The sequence below is a fragment of the Paramacrobiotus metropolitanus genome, unplaced genomic scaffold (assembly GCF_019649055.1).
Source record: "Paramacrobiotus metropolitanus isolate TYO unplaced genomic scaffold, Prichtersi_v1.0 Parri_scaffold0000004, whole genome shotgun sequence".
Classification (NCBI taxonomy): domain Eukaryota; kingdom Metazoa; phylum Tardigrada; class Eutardigrada; order Parachela; family Macrobiotidae; genus Paramacrobiotus; species Paramacrobiotus metropolitanus.
In genome coordinates this window covers 2,169,711-2,184,287 of record NW_026570224.1, presented here as the reverse complement: position 1 = coordinate 2,184,287, position 14,577 = coordinate 2,169,711, and the positions used below count along the sequence as shown (strand labels likewise).

Below are 14,577 nucleotides of genomic sequence, written 5' to 3'. Positions count from 1 at the left end.
ATTGGATTTACATTCCGATCCGACCCATAAATCGCTGCGTACGTATTGTCACAGAGTAGAGTTTGACCGGTGTTAAAGCGAAAAAGTGGATACTGTATTACTGTATGAAGAAGAAAATTGTTATTAGCTACTATATCAAACGCTTGACGTCGGTGTTCTAGTATAATACGTAATTACGTGGATTTCCATCTTAAACCGATATCGTCGTTGACGGGTGATGGCAGTATGTGCTGGATGTCCTTTTTGCTGACCATGGCATGTGCAATTTAAGTGACGTATGAGAATTCTCATCTTTTAAAACGGATAATACGCAATCCACTTATCTATCCGTCTGTGATCACGCTCATTTGTGTTATATTTTTTGAAACCTGCTCATTTCAGTATTACTACGTCATAATTAGCACACAATCGAACTGTCACATCATACCACTAAGCTCTTGGCTAGCCAATGTGCCATGCACTAAGCCATGAATTTGAAAAGCGGTCGAATATTAAAAAATGCAGGTGTAAGAATGCTCGAATATATTTTAACTGTTGGTTCACTACAGTAGCTTATGCTGTAAGCGCTAAGTAACTTGTGGTCCACAGAAGTTCTATACGATCATTACGATGTACTGTATTGTATTGTACTTATACGGCGTACGGTGCGGCATTAATCAGTCAGCGCGCTCAGTTATAAAAAATTGGCAAATTCCAGAGTTGACTTGATCACGCATACTGAATCACTGATGTAACAAATTAAGTGGGATTGTCCCAGATATATTGCATCGGTATGAGACGTCACTTAACTTGATTGCGGGAGAGTCAACAGGAATGTTGCTCTTTCATTAAGAATTGGCGAAAGGTCATAATTACATTGACACGACAAAATACGCAGAAGGCGACGCGCTGACCAAAACCGGAGCTTCGAACGTGCTCCTTTTATCCGGCGCGATAAGTAGCGCAACAAATGTAAAGTCTAATTGAAACGCGATTGTCGATGGTCATCCTTTCGCGCCCACTGACGACTTTAGTAAATTACGGGAGGCGCGTACGGACGTTCTGTGTAATCTCTGTGATGCATGTTGCCAGTTTACAAAAGATTTCACAGATTTGCCGAATACGTGGTGAGAATCAAATTTCCGGTTTGTGACCTGCTCAACGCCCGCCGCGCGTCGACTCCAAGGATAGGCGTTGCAGGAATCATTATACCACATCCTTAAACAATTTCACTTATTGCGATCCCGGATTTATGCCGATAAATTTGTTCGATTGTGTGCATGTGTACATGTTAAATGGTGTAGCGTGTATGGCAGATAACAAAAAAAGCATTTTAAAAAACTGTGATATCAGATGACAGGAATAAAGGTCAGTAATTATAATTTTTACATAAGAAGAGTGCCATTAAAAATTAGACCATGTTTATAAACTCTACTCGTACAGAACCCGATTCCATCAGCTGTCTGGAAGTACAGTGTTCGCGTGGTGAAGTGTGCAATACCTACTCCACTATTATTTAATTAACGGTGTTCCCTAATAGTCTTCTCACGCCCGGCGATGCGACTGCTTTTTACGTACGTACTTATCCGGGTACGCATGGATCTGGCAGAAAATTACCCCACTGTATGAGCAAAATGCGGTTGCTTCCGGTTGATTAATTAATGGTTGTCCACGAGAGCAATATGTATGTATTGTACTTTTGGCACACTTCGATATGACTTTGGTACACGTCTGTACATTGTACAATGTATAAAACAATAATATTTCTATTTATTGCACTTTGCAAGAGATAGACAAAAATGCCGCATACGAAATACAAATATGCGGTATATAGATATGTAGTTGCTTCACCAGTAGTAGTATTCTGACTTTCTGAGATACTGTTCGTAGTCAATACGTCATACGTTGGCACCGTTCGGCAGTCACCACCGGCAACCTTTTGGACATCCCTGACATCCCTTGCTGACTAAATTTCCATGTCGTATTCAGTTAATTTCAATGAAAATGTCAGTATGTTACACTGTCTGTGTTCTATGACATTACGGCCCGGTGCTGCGGGATGTGCGATCGCTGTGATGTCAGCCGCTATTAGCGAAATCATGAACGTTTTGTTGCAGAATCCGCTACATGTCCAACACGCGTGACTTCCAAAATACATGTATCGACGCTGGAGCATCGCGTTCTTTATTGAGCTGGAGGATAAATATTTTCGACAGACATGTTTCCCGCAGCACGCACTTTCTGGATATTAATACACGTGCCTTCATAATAATAATAATAACCTAACAAAAATAACAGTAGAGTTGTGATTATTCTGGTCAAATGAACGGAATAATCACTTTCCGCGGGTGTGTACCGTCACTACCAGCTCTTGATTCCGAAGAAGTTACGGAAAAATTCGTTTTTGTTTGTTACACAGGGGCGGAAACACCATTTCCGGCTCTCTGATTACCGGGAAACGATGAAAAACCAAGCTGTATCTACACAATGCAAACTTATTAATAGTTAAGAGTCATAAGACCATTCGAATACTTACTCGCCATAACTTGAGCATCAGCTGCTGAAAACGACGATTCGTCGAATTTGACGTAATAATGGTTTCCATCAATATCCCAAAACCACTCTCGAACAGCATGTCGAAATACAGTCGCTCTGGTAAGTGCAGGAAACATTCCTTTCCGACAGTCTCGATTGCTATCTCGGTCATCATCAGAATACCGCCACCATTACTTGCTCGGCTTACAGTCAGGAGATGCAAACAGTGTACAGGCGTATGCGAATGATGGCGAGGACGGAAAATAAATTAGGGGTTTCCTTGGAAAATTCCGTACTATGTGTATTCGTGTACGTAATTACATTTCAGAAGTACGTACACATACATAGTCGACTGTATTTTTTTATCAACAAAGCGTACACTGAAGTTGGTTTCACAAACATTCCGTGTAACTCGCAAGATAACACTAGTTTACCGGATGACATAAATTTTGTCTCAGAAGCGAAAATATAACTAAGTCTAAGTGGACACTGGATAGTATCAAGAATAAAGAGAAAAAAATCCTGGAATTGAAGCAAAAAATATAATACAATAACTGATCAAGTTTCGCGGAAAGCTCCGCTAAACGCGTTAAGTGCTAAAGAAAAGAAAGTGCAAAGATCAGCCTAGGCGATTGTGAGTGTCCACAGAACGGACAGAAGCGCACAAGTAGAACCTGAAATAAGACAAATAATTATTACTGTAAACAGTAAATCGAATGCTAGTAAGCTTTACAGAACAGTACCAGGGTATGTACGATTAAGCAGTATTTCTAGCTCCGAAAATGGCAATTTTTCCAGAAAAAGACAACGTCCATAACGCCAAATCACAGAAAGTTACTGTATCTGATTTATTTCCTGATATCTTGAACAAGGCTGAGAGCCATATATACGTACCTAAAAGCGATTGCCACGTCGAGAACGAGTCGGTGTCACCGGAATTTCCGGACTACTGGACTCTTCGCGACGACCCTTATCCAGAGCAGATCGACCGAGTTGTGCGGCAATTTTTAATTCCAAATCGTAACAATCCTTGCAGTAGTTATGACGATTCTTTCCCGTTTTTCCCACCTGAGTCATGCATCCAGCATGCATCAGCTTTCCACATCCCTGATGGCAACGCTCAATATTCCAATCGCGCCCTTGAATATCCTCATCGAATGCCAGTCCATTGGGACATCGGCATAGGTCACCAGCGGCACAACGCACTTCCTCCGCTTCTGCCTCGTCCTCCGCTTGTTCCCGCGCATACTCTTCAGCTAACCATGTCGCATCGGCGTTCGGCACGTGAATTCCAACCTACTCAAACCACAGCAAGAAAATCATTCGTCAGCATTTGTACACTACTTCTACTGTCATAAAGAACTTCAGATTTCAAGAGATCGTACAGAACTACTTGATGACTCCGCAGTCAGACTTTCAGTACGCCGACTTTCTGAGAAACAACAAACTCAATAAAAACTGATCTAAGTGCACACTAAGTTCGTGCCCATTAAGTGAATAAAAATTTTTGACTTTCAATAATGCAACGAAAATGCTCGTCTCCATACTTTATCGAAATATAAAAAAAAAACATTTTTACAAGGTACTGTACTTTTTATCTGATTATTTTATTCTGCAAAAACAGCGTAGGAAACACTGATAAGGTATTAAAGCAGTCACACAAATACAGCAGTCCGAATAAGTTATTTACATTTACCTATATTCGATTCTTAATATGAGTAACTATCATATACTAATAGTCTAAATGACTAACGATTGATCAAATAAAATGCACACCGATGATCGTGGTGATTCCGTACCTTGTCACAAAAATCGCGAAAATCGTTGACTTCATTACATGCTGGGCATTTCAAATGATGCTTTCCAGAATTTACAGCGCAACCCGCTAAGCAATCTCGGTGAATTGCCCGGTAGCAGCAAGTAGTAATTAGCGTATTCACTTTGTCCTTCAGATCGGGTTCATCCAAACAAATTACGCACTGCGTATTAACAGTGCTCATGTCTTTCGGACGAGGAAATTGCTGGACAGGAATATGACGAGGACAAAACGACTCGAATGATCCCGTGAAACTGAAAAAGCAATTATTCTCCACGCCACAAGGATAATGATACGTCGCTTTGCATCTCGCGATGCTACAACCCACGGCAGCTCCACGCTTTTTACAGTAAATACAAAAAAGTTTCCGGGAACGTATGTATTCCTTGCGAACGTTTTCCGTTTTAAAACCGCATATAACACCTAAAAACACGGATATTATTCCAGTAATTGTCACGGACACATCACAGTCACTGCATCTGGTAAATCAGGAATATGCACCAATAATTACCACCATTGTTGATACCATTGCTATAAAAATGGAATTTATACTGTATTAACTTATTAGCTTAAATTCTGGCAGTTTACAAAATACGTCAGACTAATCTGAAACAACCTAAGAAAATAAAAATGTGATGTTTATTTCACTGTAATTTAAAAGTCAAATTTTAAAATAAAGATCTTCCTAGCTAACAGCTTCATCGTACCAGGCTCCTTGGAACGAGGATCTTCTGTCTGATGAAGATTGCTCGCCGTGAACATACAGAGATAATGTGCGTTAAGCCCGTTTTCGGAATCCATGCGAAAATACAAGTTGCGGTCGGTCCCAGTGCGCTCGCATAAGATGCATCTGAGCGCTCCATCCGTTGCAGACGGAGGATTGGCTGCAGTTACAGCCTTCGTAGTGTTGTCTTTTTTCACTTTGGCTGGCGGCGGTACCTCATCGTGGCCGTTAGCTTCTTCGCAATAGTGCACCACAGCTTTCCGTGCTCGCTGCGGACGCTGAACAGCTGATGACTCGTCCTCCGCGGACTGGGCGGATGTCGACGCCTGTAGCAGACGTCCACGCGTATTTCGCTGCGCCAGTTGACGCGATCCCCCGCGCACTCTTTTAGGTGGCCGTTTCGCCGGAGTACTGACAGTGTCTCCATCATCACTGCGTGTAGAGGAGCGACGTTTGCGATTCAAGTTGCGTATGTATTCACCTCCGTCTTCATCGTCGGAATCACTGGAGATTACGTAGACAGACGGTTCCCGCGGTTGGTTTTCGTGTGAGCTGGTGGTGGAAACGTTCACCAGGGAACGTGGCATGATCTGGTAAATCGAGGGCAAAATAATTTACAATGTTACCACCATTATGGATCGACAAAGCGCCTTTGAGTAGGCAGATTTCGAATCGAATTCCGTCACGTCAGCATACGTTGCAACAGGCTGATAGTTACCAGGTACACGCTCCTAGTCTCACCAGCCATAAATACTACTGTATCCTTCGGTAATGAACGTATTCAACGATAAGAATCGTAAGCGAAAACAGTGAAATCCACGCAACTGGCGCAACATACCTCGATGTCCAGGTTATCCTTCGGTCTGTCTCAAGATAATCCAAATTGATCGGAAACGAATACAGTAAATGGAAAAACAATTTCCACACGCAGCAGGTCTTACACTTTCTGCCTCCCGCACAAATAATATTATGCTGTCAACCACGGTGCAGCCGTATGAGAAACATGCACTCTTCTTCGTGCAGTTTTTCGTTATTTTACTTAGATTTCATTAAAACTTAAAAAGACTTCCAAACCTTAAAATGTTTCAGAACATTGTTAACAATTGTAAGTAATTAGTCTTACTAATCATTTATGATAACTTATTATATTTTTTCAACCCGCGGGAAACAGGATTTGAAATGTGGTAGCGGAGCCCGCACTTTTTACCGTTGTTCGATGGATAACGAAATAAGTAGTAAAAGCCTGTCCAAACCATTACACCCCGATTTGTCGTTAGGTCTATCGCCTCTGGGGAGACAGCACTGCTACATATAATAATAGTGTGGGCAGCGATTCGCACATGCTACTTCGGAAATAAGTTCAGCTGTCATTAAGGAATGAATTTTAACTTACGATTTAAATTCAATGTTTTTAATTTTTGCAAAATTAAGATTTCAGGAGCATTCGTTAGCCATCTGCTAGCTTTCCCCGGTAGTTTCGGATCACTTCTGAATCATGGGTACCACGCTGGATATTCGATGGTCGCCTTATGAGGAAAATCTTTTTGTTAAACTTGCGGCGGATATTGTTACGTTGTATCAGGTGGAAAATTATCCAGATGGACCCTTGACGGCTCAAAGTATGACATCGCGATGCAAAGTCACGAATCACGATGTACATTGTCTACTGCTTTTGAGACAGTACCAATTTTTGTTATGTCTTTATTTCAGGTGTGATGCTGTCCAACCGGACGCATGCATGCCCCGTCGTCTCTTCGAACGCTTCGGTGTGTGTGCGATGCTTGGACTGGTGTCCGACATTTGAATTTGGTCGCCTCTTGTCAGCTGGTACGGCCAATGGCAAAGTGGTGATTGTCGGTTTCCAACAGGATTCCAGTGGCCGGGACAGTTTTCGGACGCTGCAGAATAAGGAATTTGCGCCGCGGTATCTCCGCCCGTGCAATTGCGTGGCGTGGAACGCTACTGATCCCAATTTGATCGCTGCGGGATTGGATCGCTATAAAAATGACCATTCGTTATTTGTATATGATATCTTTACCTCGGTTACGTCTCTTGGAGGCAGTGGATCCAGGGACGACAGTCGCGTTGATAACGAGACCAAAGCCGTTGTGGAGTTCGGAGCGGGAGAACATGTGGCGTCTTGCTCCTGGTTTCACAATAAAACAAAAACACTGCTGACTGGATTTCTTGGGAAGGGTTTGAAGGTTTACGATATCAGAGGTAAGAAAAATTGCACTCCGTGTGCCGGGGAAAATGATCTGCCTTGCTCCGCATCGTTTTCAATTCACTGCTCGCGCAGCGGTAATAATAGCGCTGAAAGCAGGCTGATGATTAAACTATAGATGTGCGCGCTTCACACATGCACACGCTACAAGCTCGTACCATTTTTGTGGTTATTCTGGTTTTTGAATTTCTCCCCTTTTTCTGCTTTATCTAGAGTCTTCGAAGCAACCACGCGGAAATACCGCCAAACAAGTGTATGGAGCGTGCTCGGACCCGTTCGGCGAATATCGTCTGGCCTCTTTTCAGGACAATCAGATTGCTATTTGGGACCTGCGTAATTTTGATAAATTTGTTGTGTGCCAAGATGTGCATAAACCTGTGGCGCAAATTGCATGGAGTCCGACCCGGTATGGGCTGTTGGGCTTCACTTTACGAGACACACCTGATTTCCGTCTCTTCGATGTGCAGTATTCGCATTCTCATACTCAAGAAGATTATGAACCGTTTCTGTTGGAACGGACTGTCAGTGGTAAGCGTCCAAAATTTTTTTTGGCTCTAATTACATTGTTTTCTCAATGAGTGGTAGTTCTAATACATCGAGTAAGGATCAAGTGCGACTAGAATATATTTTTTTAGTTACCGAAGGGAAAAGTATCGCTGCTTTCTCATGGCATCCAAAGCAAGAAAATCGCACACTGCTTCTGAGCTCCAACAATCAGATGTATGATCTGCAGATTCTGGAGCGGATGACGTTGGTAAGCCATTTACGAAACAACGATCTGCTACGGTTAAAAAATGGTAGTGTTATGATGTCTGTTATCATTGTAGAACTGGTCGAAGAACCACCACTTATTGTGGGCATGTGGTCGTGATATCAAATATCTTACGGACCAGGATGCCCCTGAGCCTATCATGAGAGCTGTGAATGAAGACATATCTGTGCGCATGAAACTCCGTGCCGTCAATTCTTATGGAATGAAAACAGAAAATTTCCTAGATAACATCCCGCTCGTGAGCGGGGATAAGGAACCAGAAGCCATGTGGAAGTGGTTGGAATTAATTCGTGCAATAGAGAGATTCGATCTTGTGGAAGGAATAAGTTTTCGAGGAATTCGCAGTATCTTGTTTGGTAAACCTATAAAATCTGAGTCAACGCGAGCAGAAACCGTCGGTTGGGTTTCTCCACAACCACAAGGGAGAGGAGGAGGCATTACCACATTCGTAAACGACGAAAGGTTCGAATATAAACATGACGTTGCAAAATTTCTGAATGTTTTTTCTACTAGGGCTGATGGACCCGGTAGCGATTGTTTCTGTACTACACTTTGCAGTAAATAGCAGACTTGGCCCATCTTTTGGGTGAGGTGAAAATTTTCCCCATTTTTCCCAGCCCATCTCATCTTTTAGGTGAAAATGGGGATGAGGTGGGAAAGAGGCGCAGATGAGGTGAGATGGGCTGGGATTGTTGAAAGATGGGATGGGACCAAGAAAACAAATAAAAATAAAAATTTTTGATATTTTGATCTGTTTTCCACGCTTGAAGCATGTAAAATGCACCATTCGAGCTCCAAAAACAAAATTTTTGCGCTCCGCGGATTTTCAATAAGTGAGCATATTCTTTTAAAAACCGAAATTTTTTTTGCCCGGCAATTCTGTCGTGTGCAGAAAACTTGCACAAGTAGCGGCGTTGAGCCTGTAAAAAATGGGGATGAAGATGAGATCGAAAAGGTGAGATGGGCTGAAAATTTGAGTAGCCGGAGGTGGGCTGGGCTGGGAATTAAACTGTGAAGGTGGGGGTGGGATGAAAGTGGGAAAAGCGAAAATGGGCCAAGTCTGGTAAATAGTGCTTCCAGTTTGTTAATGCTTCCGATAATTTAATTTCGATTTTCTGTCGAGTATTTACTACCTTAGGCGGCGACCGCGTGCTATTTTTTATTTGTAGAAATAGCTGCCTTCCAAGGTGGCTTTTACCTGTTTACTTATCCGGTAGCCTAGTGTCCACTCATTCCCATTTTGATGGGAGCATGTTTTCTGCTTTTGTTTTCTGTGTATCTCCTAAAAGGACGCATCAAAATTACGTTTTCGAAATTTGATAATGTTTCTCATAATGTTTTCTGCATAGACTATGCAGAAGAATGGTATCAACTGTTTAGGTGCTTCAAGCATTTTGAGCAGAAATTTTGTAGCGATGACGCTTTTTGAATTTGTTATTGGGTACCACTCTCAGCGGCTTTGTGTATGTTATCTTTAGCCTTGTGCACGGGCAGTACTATTCCCATGATGCCTAGCAGAGGAATAGTTATTGCTAATTGAAAACTTTTACCAATTACCCGCACGCTTGGGGTGAGATATCCTCGGGTGATGCAATTTTTGGATGCCCGGAAGGGCAGAATAAATGAAAGAAAGGGGAATGGGAACTGCTAGGCTTAGTTCCGTAATCTGTAAACCGAACCGTCAGCGTTTGTTAGGTTTCTGCTGCTTTAAACTTAGAGGTTTGCTGTGATTGCTGTAATTTGAAATCTCATCTCGAGTGATTTGAAATCTCATTAGTTAGTTAAGCACAAGTGCTAGTATTAACTATGAATTCCCGTGCATTGTTCACTCGGCTGTTTTAGACATAAGATTCTTCGACTATGTGGATGGGGCACTTCTCGGGAATCCACCATTGAGTACTTGCTGTCTCAAGAACAGTTCGAGCGTGCCGCTGCCATTTGTGTCTTTCATATGAACCTTGAGAAAGCCATTGAAATTCTCCAAGAAGCCGGGAAGAAATCGAAAGATGACAAACTGTACAGTATTATAGCCGTTGCTCTAGCGGGCTTCACCAGTGAGGAATCTATTTGGCATGCTTCCTGCTTGAATGTGGGAGCTGATATCGGTTTACCCTACATCCGGAATATTTTTCTTTTCCTTTCGTCCAGTCGTGATGCAACATTCCGTAAGATTGCGGAAGACGATAAAATGGAATTGGAAGACCGATTAGCTTTTGCCTGTATGTTTTTCCCCGATCAGAAACTGGCGGAATTCATCAAAGATTTAACGGAGAAGTTCACGTCCAGGGGAATTTTGGAAGGATTGTGTCTGACAGGGTTTGGTTCGGAAGGAGTAGACCTCGTGCAGAGTTACGTTGATAGGACAAGTGATGTTCAGACAGCTAGTCTGCTAATGGCCATTGTCACTACAAGAGAATGGCAAGAAGACCAGCGGTGTCACCAATGGATTGAAAATTACCGGTATGGGAATAATGAAGGCAATCCACTTTCTAGAACTTGTTCCGGATTTTTGTAATTGTTCGTTATTTTCCTTTCCATCAAACGTATTTTTAAAAAATTCGTTTGTAGTTTTGCTTGTTTCTAGATGGCGGTGCTATGTTACTTCCGTGAGCTTGACCTTTTTTTCCGTAGGGAGGTGTTGGACAGTTGGATGTTTTGGGACGCAAGAGCCACATTTGACGTTTACAACAGCCGTATAAAAGGTGGTGGCCCCAGAATACCGCGGCAGATATCAGCAACCTGCACATTCTGTGGCAAAGCCGTCAGTCATACTACCGGAAACCAGTCTTTCAGCGCACGAGGTGAAAAGCTGCTCAACTTTCCAAGGACTCCTAATGTTAGCGAAATACCAAAAGTAAGCAGATAAGTAAACTACTACACAGGAAATCACGGCGTTTAAGATTCCTGCTGTACTGAAGCATGTGTTTGAAAATTGATAGGTTATGACCTGCACCAGTTGTGGAAAAACACTTCCACGTTGCGCTTTATGCCAAATAAATATGGGGACGCCGACAAACATGGGGTTCGTAACGGGTGAATTTGATGATGAAAGTGAGTCTTCTTTTTGTAGTTGCTAGTTTCATGTTGCAAATTAAACAGTTATTTTATAAACCGTAAATTGCAGGTGTTAAGAAAGCACAAAAAATTAATCCATTAGACAAATGGTTCACTTGGTGTCAGAGTTGTCGCCATGGAGGACATGCTTCCCACCTAGCGGAATGGTTTAAGTACGTACGTGCGCCGCAAGCGTTATAAAGCCATAACATGTATTTTTATGGCAGCATCTATTTATTTATTCAGTCATATATTAACTGAAATTTCTAATAAGGAACTTCAGCTCTTCAGTAAAGTCCGTTGTTGGGACTTTGGAGCCTTCATTACTGAATATTTTTATTTTCCTGTAAACGCTTAGAGGAATGTTTTTTATACATAATTCGGATATTTCAAATTAATATAATTATTATTTAAGGCATCAAAATTGTTTTCAGAACTTTCTGGGGATTAATTGCGAACGATATTTTTTCCTAATTTAGGGATCATGTGGAGTGCGCAGTTACTGGATGTGGTTGCAAGTGCATGGTGATCGAGAATGGATGTGCCACAGTTAGTAACAACAGACGACGGATTGCCACATCTAATTGACTGTGACATAGAATTTTACGTTTTGATTTTTACTTCGCTGAAATGTGATAGGAATCATAGGATATACTGTTTTTTGATTGTTCTACATAAGTGGTTTACTTGCTCCGTCCAATGTTTATTAAACCGATGACTTAACTCTCTATACCCGTTTTTTTGGCATTCATATTGTAAAAATCGAAATTTTCTAAAAGCTTATTTATTATTTGTATATTTTTTCCCAGGCGGTCTCATCTTGATTCTTTTCTGATTATCATAATAATTAAAGCTTCCTGCATAGCATCGAGATCGCGTTATTGTTCGTTCGCACAATACAATAGCGTTCACGGCTTCTAGTAATTCAGCCCATAAGCTTCGATCACAGCCACGAGAAAATCACGAGAATCGCACAATGGAGGGCTGTTGAATGTTGAGCATGGCCCGGTGTAACCTCGCGACAGATCCGACAAAAATCTGATACCGGAATCCCCGCTGTAAAAACAGTCGTTGGTGTTACGTACTTCAGTTTATGGTCAGGTGTTGATCCTAAGGGTTTAACAATAAAAAAGACAGAAACTTACCCGCCACCGATAACTATGGTACTGGAATTGGCAGCCAAAAATAGTGAGCTGGACAGCTCCACCGGCGCATCGACCAGCTCGTTCCGTGTCCATCCGACCCAGGGGAATATGCGGAATTTCGGTGAACAGCAAAACAAAAACGTTTCTCCGGTGCCGAAAAATTTCAGATCTTTTTTCTATATGAAACAGCGAATGACATGAAGTTAGAACTACAATGGGCAGCTATTCTTGCAGATCGGTGTTTATTTGAATTGTTTATTTTCAGTACGATTACTTGTACATACGGCTTCCTAATATGATTAGCATCCTACCAATACATATGCAGGCCGCGTCAGGCCAACATTAAACGATAAAATTAATTTTAATGGTCATACATACATACAATATCATCGTCAATATCATGCCGCGTACAAGTACAGTATGCATGCCAATGTAAGCTCAAAATCACGTCTCACGCTTTTCAGTTCTCAGATAGTACTCTAATTTTAGTACAGTTTTAATCTTCTCACACTTTCATGGCGATCTTTCCAGCTTGTACTGCAAAACGCTCCGAACACTTCGTTGCGGGAAGTTTTTACGGCGATTAACGAGGCGCAGTATGGCCCCATCTTGTGGAGGAAGTTCTGGATGCTGACGCCGTCGTCCAGTGAATTGAATACTTGACTGGACTGACCAATTTGAAATCGAAGAGGCAAGAAAAAATGTAGTGCTTCCAGCTACGGCAAACGAAAATCATTAAAAAACAACAAAAAATAAAGCCAGTTCATGATAAATGATCTAAAAACATGAACTTCGCATGATCAGATCTCTGTCGATCTCAAGAATGGTGTGTAACGTGCGAAAAACTGCGGTAAAACATTAAAATACTCTAATCATGATTACGATCGAGCGTACCGTGTCTGTGGTGAGAATGCTTTCTTTGGTGCAAATTGGATCCCTGGGTACACTCCATTGGTTCTGAAGCCAATGGAAAACTGAACGTCGTTTGGGCGCCTTTTTGGCAACAGGACTCTCGGCCTTATTGGATGAATTGAGTTTAGCCCGAGCAATCTGAATGTACTTGTCCGGCTGGTCGAAAACAAATACGTTATACTTTTCAGTGACAACTTTCCCATCATTGGATTGCACCTCCATATTTGATCACGCCCAGAAATGGCCAGCAGCTTTTTTCACATTAATAACGAACACTGCACAAGTGAACTTGAACTTGCAGAGTTGCACCAAAATTATCGAAACTGATCTACAACTATCGCAAATTCATGTTTCCCCCATATACGGATCTGTAGTAATGCTGAAATTCCGGAAATCATAAATGAACCACAAACCGCGTCAGATAACACGGACGAGCTCTAAACTCAAGCACGAATATGCATTTTCTGACGGTACCTCACTACACTCAAAAACAACAACAACTTGAAACAACAACGCTTTTGGTTGGTAACAGCTTTTTGAAAGCAAAAAAGTAACAATTTTTGTACGAAAAGATAGAAAATAACGCTCCTTTCAATACTTGCAAAGAACATGTAGATCAGTTTTATGCAACGATATCTGTTAAACTGTGTTAGCACAGTTTCGGTCAGATTACAACGTTTCAGTAGCTAATTCTGCGGCAGGTGCAACTTCCTTATCCTTATCTCACACTGCATTCAAAGTGAAAAGAGTTTAAACAGAAGAACAACTGAACAAGCTGCTCTTGACCCTTTGTTTGCGGTTGTATGATCGTGGTTTATCACTCTATCTCCATTCGTGATCTTCTCACTATTACTAGCACACCGCATAAAATTAATCATTCCTGTTTACGCAGTTTTTGTTATCTTATCACGATTTCACTTGCATATTTTGGAACTTAATGCAGCCCGCTTGTGCGCTGTCTAGAGTAGGCTACAAATGTGCAGCTGCAAACTCATACCGCATAAATACAAATGACCAACTTTTTTTCATGTACAGTACTTCTATTGTAGGCTTCTAGCAAATATGGCGAACAGATTATGCACGGTACTCATGGACTGTATCAGCCAACCATAAAGCCTAAAACTGCAATAGCAAATATTATGCAAGCTTAAGCTTTCGTGAAATTGTTCACTACGAGTAGTAAATAAACAGCGAAAATCGGTGGTACACTGGTAAACCGCCGTAAACGTAAGTAAGAATTAAATTTCATCATTAATTCTTTCGTAATTAAAGCTATTCGATATATGGACGACATGTAATGGCATCACGGCTAATAAATGGGTAAACACTAGCATTTTACAACTAACTACAGTTCTACCTGAATTTAAGCTTTGCCGTAGTGCATATGAATAGCCGCGTATTACGAGTACATACTTG

The 14,577-nt window shown here is 41.6% G+C and overlaps 3 protein-coding genes, 1 long non-coding RNA gene and 1 other non-coding gene across 5 annotated transcripts; 2 read left to right on the top strand and 3 right to left on the bottom strand.

Annotated features, from left to right (window-relative positions):
- Positions 1 to 2,862: 2,862 nt before the first annotated feature.
- On the bottom strand, positions 2,863 to 6,221 carry LOC129602549 (G2/M phase-specific E3 ubiquitin-protein ligase-like). Its single transcript, XM_055501597.1, has 5 exons — positions 5,893 to 6,221; positions 5,038 to 5,644; positions 4,314 to 4,753; positions 3,409 to 3,810; positions 2,863 to 3,188 (listed from the first exon to the last, which is right to left on the bottom strand). Exons 2-4 carry the CDS (start codon positions 5,639 to 5,641, stop codon positions 3,409 to 3,411), a joined length of 1,446 nt encoding a protein of 481 aa, XP_055357572.1. The 5' UTR covers positions 5,642 to 5,644; positions 5,893 to 6,221; the 3' UTR covers positions 2,863 to 3,188.
- Positions 6,222 to 6,435: 214 nt separating this feature from the next.
- On the top strand, positions 6,436 to 11,969 carry LOC129599157 (GATOR complex protein MIOS-like). The gene is made up of 10 exons (XM_055497310.1): positions 6,436 to 6,673; positions 6,765 to 7,274; positions 7,492 to 7,806; positions 7,914 to 8,032; positions 8,106 to 8,512; positions 9,893 to 10,510; positions 10,682 to 10,904; positions 10,990 to 11,101; positions 11,175 to 11,277; positions 11,584 to 11,969. Exons 1-10 carry the CDS (start codon positions 6,550 to 6,552, stop codon positions 11,690 to 11,692), a joined length of 2,640 nt encoding a protein of 879 aa, XP_055353285.1. The 5' UTR covers positions 6,436 to 6,549; the 3' UTR covers positions 11,693 to 11,969.
- LOC129599194 (uncharacterized) lies at positions 6,775 to 7,607 on the bottom strand. Its single transcript, XR_008691891.1, has 3 exons — positions 7,437 to 7,607; positions 7,093 to 7,367; positions 6,775 to 7,034 (listed from the first exon to the last, which is right to left on the bottom strand). It is a non-coding gene; the product is annotated as an uncharacterized LOC129599194 (long non-coding RNA).
- Positions 9,527 to 9,665, top strand: LOC129580791 (U4 spliceosomal RNA). The gene has a single exon (XR_008689385.1). It is a non-coding gene; the product is annotated as a U4 spliceosomal RNA (small nuclear RNA).
- LOC129599175 (GTPase-activating protein skywalker-like) lies at positions 11,819 to 13,818 on the bottom strand. The gene is made up of 4 exons (XM_055497332.1): positions 13,144 to 13,818; positions 12,759 to 12,965; positions 12,250 to 12,425; positions 11,819 to 12,160 (listed from the first exon to the last, which is right to left on the bottom strand). Exons 1-4 carry the CDS (start codon positions 13,381 to 13,383, stop codon positions 12,022 to 12,024), a joined length of 762 nt encoding a protein of 253 aa, XP_055353307.1. The 5' UTR covers positions 13,384 to 13,818; the 3' UTR covers positions 11,819 to 12,021.
- Positions 13,819 to 14,577: the final 759 nt, after the last annotated feature.